This window comes from Bos mutus, chromosome 26 (genome assembly GCF_027580195.1).
Source record: "Bos mutus isolate GX-2022 chromosome 26, NWIPB_WYAK_1.1, whole genome shotgun sequence".
NCBI classification, from domain to species: domain Eukaryota; kingdom Metazoa; phylum Chordata; class Mammalia; order Artiodactyla; family Bovidae; genus Bos; species Bos mutus.
Window position 1 is genome coordinate 34,319,400 of NC_091642.1, and position 9,287 is coordinate 34,328,686.

Here is a 9,287-nt window from a genome sequence, read left to right on the forward strand (position 1 = left end):
GAGTAACATCAAGCTCTCATCTTAAATCCCAGCTTTTTATTCGTGACTATGTAGATCTCTTTCATAAACCCTATCCTACTGAATCTGCCTATATTTTCAGGAGGAACAAATCCAACCTGCTCTGCAGATTGGCCTATAGCTGAGTCTTCTTCACCACTCAGAATGAAAAATGAAAGACCTTCATCCAGTGGAACTTCAGCCTGTGGGTTAAACAACAGTAAGCCTGTATTCAGTGTTGAAATGAATATAAGTAGACGCTCACTTTTCAATACCATAAAGGAATCTTTTAAATGCAAATCACCTATCGCTTCTTTCTCACGTACATGTAATGGATTGTTTTTAGAGAGATTCGGGAGAAGAATCAATCTATCAATCAATCAATCAAACTGTTAGTTTCTAGGAGCCAAAGAATTTTAAAAAATGCAAAATATAAAAGGTTATCCTATATATTTGTATCTACAACTTAGCTGGCTCATTAACTTTCAACAATACTTATATATAAATTGTCAGTATATACTTTTACTTCCCTTTGTCTCTGCTCTTTGCAAAATCATTTGCTAAAATTCTCAACTTCCTGAGCAGCTATGCCAATTTAGTAGTTTGTAATGGAAATTCTTAGAAGCCAATTTCTCTTCCTTTTCACCTCTTTTCTTGACGTTCAATGAAGTGATCTTGACAAATTTACTTTTTTTTTTAGTATATAGTTAAATTATATCAAATCTAGGCACACTTTTATTCATTTGTTGAATGAATAACATATATACAAACATCTTTTATTTAGTCTATTTTTACTTTAAAGTTAATTAAAATAATTTGTACTAAGAGTCCAAGAAGGACCCTACAAAGAGAACAAAGATGAATTTTGTAAAAACCCCAGAAACGATCATTGCATTTTAAAGCTTGTAGGGTTTAATACTCTCATTGCTTATGGCAAAAATGACTAGTTGTTCATGATTGTCTTTTTTCCTATCTCTAATAATAGAATCTTTTAACTAGATATCTAGACAATGCACCCATGTTCTTTTAGTGGAAATAAGGTGTGCAAGTTGCAGGTCTTGTCCTGCAAGAGATTAATCTGCAATCCTATGGCTCTCTTCCTCCTGCCTTGCCTTTGGCCAGCAAATGAAAACTCTGGAGTTTGCCACTGGACTCAGGGATGGAGACCAAGTGTTAAAGAGGCAGAACTCTCCTAGCAGCCTGGCGTGTGTGCATACAAGTCGCTTCAGTATGACTCTTTGTGACCCTATGGACTGTAGCCTGCCAGGATCCTCTGTCCATGGGATTCTCCAGGCAAGAATACTAGAGTGGGTTGCCATGCCCTTCTCCACCTAGCAGACTGGACTGCTGCTGCTGCTGCTAAGTCACTTCAGTCGTGTCAGACTCTGTGCGACCCCATTGATGGCAGCCCACCAGGCTCTGCCGTCCCTGGGATTCTCCAAGCAAGAACACTGGAGTGGGTTGCCATTTCCTTCTCCAATGCATGAAAGTGAAAAGTGAAAAGTGAAAGTGAAGTCGTGTCCGACTTGTAGGGACCCCATGGACTGCAGCCTACCAGGGTCCTCCATCCATGGGATTTTCTAGGCAAGAGTACAGGAGTGGGGTGCCATTGCCTTCTCCATGGCTCCTCCTACTTATCTATTATATTAAAGAGGAATAAAACTTCTATCTTAAAGAAGACATTTTAGTTTGAATCTTTTTGTTAAAGCTGCTTTGCCTTCACTCTAAATAACACAGCTCTTTCAAAATGTAAGTTGTTTTGTCATTTCAAGTTTCAAATATACGATTACACATTGGATTTTAGAACAAAATCTGTAAGTCAGGGATCACCTAAAATATTGTATTACAATTTTTTAGGATAAAAAATGATGTCAAGTAGAAATAGAGAGTGACTGAAAACTGGCATAAGAGTGACAAAAATGGTCTAAAATTGGATTATAGTGTTGACTGCATAATTCTGTAAGTTTACTAAAATTCATTGAATCGTACACTTAAAATGGGTGAATTTTTGCTCTGTAAAGTACATCTCAATAAAGCTGTTTAAAAAGGTTAAAAAAGAGTTATTCACCTTAGACCACTGATATACCTTATTATCAATGAGCAGTTGAGTTGACGATTTTTCACCTTGATTAATCTGAAACACAATGCAAATGAAGAGTATGGAAAACTTAATTTCTACAGATATAGATTTAATCATGCTCATATAAGTCTTTGGCCAAAAATGGATAAAAACAAAGATTTCTCAATGTTTTTCTTTTTAAAAAAGTATATACATGGTCTCTCCTGAGATGTCATATACAGTGACCACAAGTAAATCATTTAATTTTTCTTGGCTTTAGGTTTGAAGGAAAAAAAGCAAGGAAAAGAATCTAAAGCTTTTTGGATTTGAGGAGTTATGTTAAAACCGAATTTTAGCTCTTTTCTGACAAAGAAAAGTTCACCATGATACATGCTGCATTTAAACAGTAAATTTGAAAATAAGAAAGAAAAAAAATCAGCATTACCTTAGCATTTTTTAGCTTTTCTCTTACTTTGCCTCTCAGAGTTTCTATTATGTTTCGATTTTCTTCTACATTCAAATCTGTCAAGAAGCCAACATAATACAGAGCTCATGACACTTTCTTTAAAGTATAACTCAACAGCAATAGAGTACTTATTAAATAGCTAGCTAATATGCATTTCTTTGGATCCTGACAATTATGAAGACCAAATCACTGCCCCATGAGAGTTCAGAATCTAGGAAACAGAGCTTAGAACCTTCCTCCTTTTCATCTGGAACAGTCCTGCATGATAAGGACTGAATTTTGCAGTGAGGCTAAAAAAAAAAAAAAAATTGTTGAGAAACCTTTACCTTTTAGGGAAAAAAAAGTCCATGAGAACAGTAATTTTCTATATAAACTGTAGACAGTCTACAAAATATATAAATATCAAAGCCATTCTATATAAGCTGCTCTATAGTCTACAAAATATATAAATATCAATATTTCAACTTGATTAAACTGAGGAGGAAGGAATCTGAAAAAAAAGAGAGGTAAGTCTTCAAGTACTCATTTTTAACCACTTATGTCAGTTTTGAAAATTCAGTGTAATACTGCTGACCCCAATTCCTACCAGTTCCTACAAGAAATGAAACAATCCTGTTGAGTATAAAGACTGCTCCAGCTGTTGAGTACACTCTAAGCCACATATTATTTTTGATTCATCCATCAGATGATCTACCATATGGACTGAGAAGGACAGGAGTCATGCAGTCCTAAGTACAGAAACTGGAGGACCTAATGGTCATTTTGCCTTGTATTTTTCTTTTTCTTCTCCCTGCCTTTGAGTCAGTCAGTTCAGTTCAGTTCAGTCGCTCAGTCGTGTCCGACTCTTTGTGACCCCATGAATCGCAGCACGCCAGGCCTCCCTGTCCATCACCAACTCCCAGAGTTCACCCAGACTCACGTCCATCAAGTCAGTGATGCCATCCAGCCATCTCATCCTCTGTCGTCCCCTTCTCCTCCTGCCCCCAATCCCTCCCAGCATCAGAGTCTTTTCCAGTGAGTCAACTCTTCGCATGAGGTGCCTTTGAGTACTTAATGATAGATAGAAAATGGTGGGAATAAACGGTGAGCATAAAACTAAATCAGTATAGGTCATGAGAATCTTCTTTTTCTTTTAACTTTTTGGCCATAAGGCATGTGGGATCTTAGTTCCCCCACCAGGGATCAATCCCATGCACTCTTCAGTTTGAAGTGCAGTATTAACCACTGGACCACCAGGAAGTCCCCAAACATCTTTATTCTTAACTGCAGCATTCTGTGATATAATTTAAAAATTATTAGTTGGTTTGTTTATACTCTATTCCCAGAACGTAGAATGACAGATGGCATACAGTAGGTGCTTAATAAATATGTGCTGATGAATGAAACAGGGATAAACCATTGTTTATATATCTTTCTTCCTGAGATCTGAAGTTTCCTGAAGCATGTTCTAGATCTCTGTATCTTTATGGTTGAACACAGTCTGAATCATGAGGAGATTTTCCATGTTTGCAGAGAAAAAGAGAGGAAACAAAATATAATTTTATTACATGCACTGACTTTACCATTATTTCCTCATGCCCACTTGTATTAAATATTATATAGGAAGTTTAGTTTCTGTTTGAACTCATCTTTTAAGAAACTGTGTTCCCAAATGAAACTGTGGGGTAAGATTAGTCATTTATATTAAAAAAATAAAGCCCAGCAGTATCAGAGCTGTGGTATACTTATTGAGAACCTTTTGGAAGATGCTTGTCTACATTTTCTTCTACTGCAACGTTATCTGTGTCTTCTGACATCTGCAAGAAAAGAGGGGTAGGGTTACTTTGCATCTTTTTGTTCTGGAATTTAACATCTTTTCATAAGTTCATCAGCCCTTTGAATGGAGAAGGAAATGGCAACCCACTCCAGTATTCTTGCCTGGAGAATCCCAGGGACAGAGGAGCCTGGTGAGCTGCTGTCTATGAAGTCGCACAGAGTCGGACACGACTGAAGTGACTTAGCAGCAGCAGCAGCAGCAGTCCTTTGAAAGTTAGTGCCTTTATAATGACAATTCATATCTTTTGCCCATTTTATTAAATTTCACTCTTTTATCAGTTGGTATGATCTCTTTATGGCTTCCCAAGTGGCGCTAATGGTAAAGAATCCATCTGCCAATGCAGGAGAAGGAAGAGACACAGGTTCAGTCCCTGAGTTGGGAAGATCCTGTGGAGAAGGGCACGGCAACCCACTCCAGTATTCTTGCCTGGAGAATTCCATACAGAGAGAAACCTGGTGGGTTATGGTCCATAGGGTTGCAAATTGCTGGACATGACTGAAGTGACTTAGCATGCAGGCATGAGCTCTTTACACATAGGAGATTTTTAAATTAAGAAATTGCTCTCTGTAATATTTAAAAGGACATTTTAATGATAAAATCCAGTAGTTAGTTCTTAGTGGTCATATATTGCCTACTTCATGTATCTTTTAGGAAGATCAAATGAGATCAAACAAATAAAAATACTTTGAAACTCAACACTATATCAATGTTAGCTACTACTTGAGTACCTAGCATGTGATAACTTTCTAAAAGCTTTCCAGATTCTTGTCCTCTATCATTCTACCTCTCTGGTCACTTACTCTTTGTATCCTTCATTGGTCACACTTCTCTTAATAGCTTAAATGTGAGTACATTCAAAGGCTTTGCAGAATGTATATATTCCCATGACTTCCTAAATGTGTCTCTAACCTTGACTGCTCTCCTGAATACCATATTTCTAGTTGCCTAGTGGTATTTCTAATTGAATATCCTACCATCACCAAAAACTCAACATGTTAAAATCAGCATTTATTTCCTTCACCACTTTTTAAACCTCAATATTCCAAAATAAAACCATACTAGCAATGTTAAACTCTTGTTCAGCACAATATGGATAAGTATGGTTTTCATTTTAAGTTAAAAAAATAGAATAGCAAAAGATTCTTTAAACAACAACTGTACATGCTAACGAAACTAGTGTGCAGCTGGAGTGGGAGGAGCAAGCAGACATACCTCAGATTTATAATCACAGTAAAAACATGGATTCGGGTCAAAAGCCAAAGCAGGGTATTGACATGAGGGTACTGACATGACTGTAGTTACAAGCTTAGTCTATACACTTTCTGAAAGAACTCCAAAATCCATCAATGGATTCTGTACCACACTTAAGAATTGCTGGAAAAGGTCAATACGAATTAAGATGTTCTGTTCTTATTAAACCTTCAGCATTTTCCTCAACAAAATTAAAAATAATTAATTTTATTCTTGACCAAGGGGACAGCAAAACGTGAAGGTGTGATGGAACATCAATGCCACCAAGTGAGTGATGGAGGTCTCCTTTAATTCCTAATAATATCACCCAACATGCTGGATATACTTTTCATAACTGCCCATCCCCATTTAGAAGACAGGAATAAAATATGAATCTTAATTGGAATTACTGTAGGTGACATGTAGATACCAGTCCTAAAAATGTTTTAGTTGCTGATAAAAAAAAAAAAACCATTTTTTTTTCTTAGCAAAGTAGGGAATTGGCTGCTGGCTGGCTGAGAGAACAGATAAATAAATATTTAAATAAGGGAACAAATAAATAAGTAAATATATAAATAATTCACCTCTAATACTCTTAATTACATAATTGACAGATCAAACAGTATATCACCCTTAAATTCTCATATTATTTTTTAACATATGAACTGTATGATTTGTATATAAAACCAAATATATCATTTTTTCCAAGATTATCCTACATTTATAATTAAGCTATTTTGTATAATCAAAATCCTTAATAAACTCCATTAATACTCCATTAATACCTTTCTAAAAATATCTTCTTTTCTCTTTGAAATCTTTTTCATGATGGTTCTCTCATTTCCACTTTCTAAATAAATAAGAAATATTTTTAAGAATGATACATTACTGAGAGAAAACAACTATTTTGATGCATAAGATAAACTTATGCTATGTAAATTTTTTAATTTAACTAAAAACTAAACTAAGAAATACACTATTGCTTTTAATACTATTTAGTTATTGATCATCGTAATATTTAATCTTTACTGGTACTGGCATATGGAAAAGGTGGAACTTAACCAAAAAATTCTACAATTAAGTGTGAGACAGCATTATTTCACAGTGTTTCACAAAAACTATCGTGAATTCCATGTGTTCCATTATCTAAGTTTGAAAATTAGTGTCTTTTAGTTAACTGTGATCTTATTTTCTAAAAGAAAACCTAGGAACCAAGTCTTGACAAAGGATTTTCTGATCCATGACTCAAACATGTCTTTGAAAGGCATCAAAATTAAATCATCCATTGTTCTCAGAACTAAGATACATGTATCTTGGTGCCTGTACTTACAGTCCCTGCTGGACAGAAACTCAAAACGGAGCACCTTTCTTTAAGTGAGGCCAAGAAAGCTTCTGTCCACTTCCCCACTTTAAGCCCTGCTCACCACTCTCCAAAAAAAAACCTTCAGCTATAATCAGACCAAACTCTTCTTTATATTTCCTGGCATTTCCATTGTTTGATTTTTCCACCTTTCCCTTAATCTAGAGCATTCCACGTTTCAAAGCCTCATTCAAACCTCACATCTTCCAGGATTTTTTTTTTTTTTTTTCTGATCTCCACTAGCACTAATAATAACGTATTTTTTGTTCATTACAGCCTACCCTGCAAGCTCACTTTCCGCCTGCTCTAAAGTGAGGACAAGAGCTGAGCACTGAACTCATCTGCCCTCCACCAATCCTAGCAAAGTATTCAGCACACAGTAGGGACTCAATAAATAATACGAACTTGGATTTGAAACAAATCAAGCACTGCTCTCGAACGCTGTATAATGGAATGGTTCTCAGCCTTATCAATTCCCAAAGGTGATGACTAATGGATGGGCCAGATCTTAGGGACTACAAGTCTCAGTGGCCCATGCGGGTCTGGACCTGGTAGTCTGGGGACTCCGCGGGCTCTTTTCACAGAGTAGGGCTGCAACCAGACAAAATATTGGAGTGTCCGACAGGGAAGGGTAAGGACATTTTATGAGTTATTAAGACATTCACCTGGATGGTCGGTGCACTTCTGCTATGCCTGGGCGGCGAAGTCAGGACGCGCAGTTCACCACGGACTCTGAGCTGTCACCAACCGCCCCGCACCGCTCGCGACGTCTACACCCCACGCACCCCAAGCCTGCGGAGCTCTTCCTCCTCAGGACTGGACATCTAGGCGGTCCAGGAGCATGCGCGATGTGGCCTCTCAGCCAGCCTGGCGGGAGCGCGCGCCGAGCCTGAGTCTTCCGGAATCTTCGGTGCGCTATTTCTGCTCACCTGGCTGTCAGGGCTTGGGACTCACCCTCGTTTCAGCCTAGCGTGCCTGGTGGGAGCCGCGGGTTTTGATCACCCGCCGCTGAGCTTGTGCCTCAGTAGCCGCAATTGCCCTGGTCGCTGTTCTGGAAGAGATCTGAAAGCAGGCTGGCCTGGATCGTGACAGCCCCACATCTCTCGTCCTGGTGAAGAATTGTATCCCCAACCGGTAAGTATCGGCCGCACGCTCCCCGGCCTGCGCGGGCCCGGGGTGACCACCCGAGTCGCCTCTGAGCAAGTGTTCCTGGCGGAGGATGCTCTCCAGCTGCCCGTGGAAGTGCGGTCGCCCACGCCGTCCAGACGCGCCTGGGAGCCTGCGACCTGCTTTGCTCTGCGCTGCCTCTGCCTTGCCGCGAGGAGAGATTCTTTGAGTTCAGGCGCTTTGGGTGTGGCATCTCAAAAGACCGCCCGGAATATGCAAGCGGTGGGGCGGGTCTTTCTCTTCCGGAGACTGCTATTAGTGTAACCAGTTTATTTTTCAAGCTTAAAATAGGGCATGCTGGACACGCTCACTCGTGTCATGCCATCTTTGCTTAATAATAATAATAAACTTTACATTGTTTTATCTTCTTTTCCCAGTGATTGACCGCCGTGTTAAAATAAAGAGTTAAATAAAATGTTCTGTGGTTGGAAATTTGTCCTGGCAAACTCTTGGCGGGGGCGGGGGGGAAGTGAGGAAACTTGCTAGTATGGAAAGCCGCACGGCGGTGCTATCTGTGTACTCTTTCGTTCATTCAAACGTTTAGCAACTGTTTATTAGCTGCTTTCTCTGTAAGGCATTGTGCTTAGCGCTTTAATTCTACAGAAACTTAGAAAGTGTTGAAAACTTCTAACAAACCTTGTACATTTAGGGGAGGGGAGATGTGGAAGTAAAGAAACTGCTGCAAAGCTAATGTTCCAGGTTATACTGGTACATTATGACATAAGTAGAAGTAGACCTGAAGTTCTACTCACCTAATAATCTGAAATAATGCATACAGATAAACGTGTCCAAACCTCGAAATCATGTGGCCAAACTGTCATTCTGAATAAAATCCTCACTGCGTCTCCCATCTTGATTTTGTAGGGCTCTTCTGTATAGGAATTTAGGAAAAATCATAGTGGAGAAAGAGAGAAAAAGTCTAGAAATACTTCCTTTAAATAGCAACGTTATGGAGAATGTGGGCATGTGCAAATAATATGTAATCTGTGGTGTTCCTTAAGTATACCTAACTCCTGGAATTATTATTATATTAATATGATGTCTTCTGAGTTCATCAGCTCCTAATCCTGTCCACTTAGTTCTTCAGGTTAAGCTTTGAATACTCCAGAAACTCTTCACATAGGACACCATGATTATGGGCTAGTTATTTTTCTTTTCTTTTCCATTTGAGTCTTTGTCTCAGAGTGAACCT

At 38.6% G+C, this 9,287-nt stretch overlaps 1 protein-coding gene across 1 annotated transcript in view; it reads right to left on the reverse strand.

The window, feature by feature from the left end:
* Positions 1-8,383, reverse strand: part of CC2D2B (coiled-coil and C2 domain containing 2B) — a 107,991-nt gene extending 99,608 nt beyond the window's left edge. The window contains exons 1-5 of the mRNA XM_070364018.1: positions 7,594-8,383; positions 4,258-4,318; positions 2,502-2,578; positions 2,065-2,131; positions 117-211 (exon numbers count right to left, since the gene is read on the reverse strand). Coding sequence (XP_070220119.1) covers positions 117-211; positions 2,065-2,131; positions 2,502-2,578; positions 4,258-4,318 — 300 coding nt within the window. The 5' untranslated portion in view covers positions 7,594-8,383. The remainder of the gene's footprint in view (positions 1-116; positions 212-2,064; positions 2,132-2,501; positions 2,579-4,257; positions 4,319-7,593) is intronic.
* Positions 8,384-9,287: the final 904 nt, after the last annotated feature.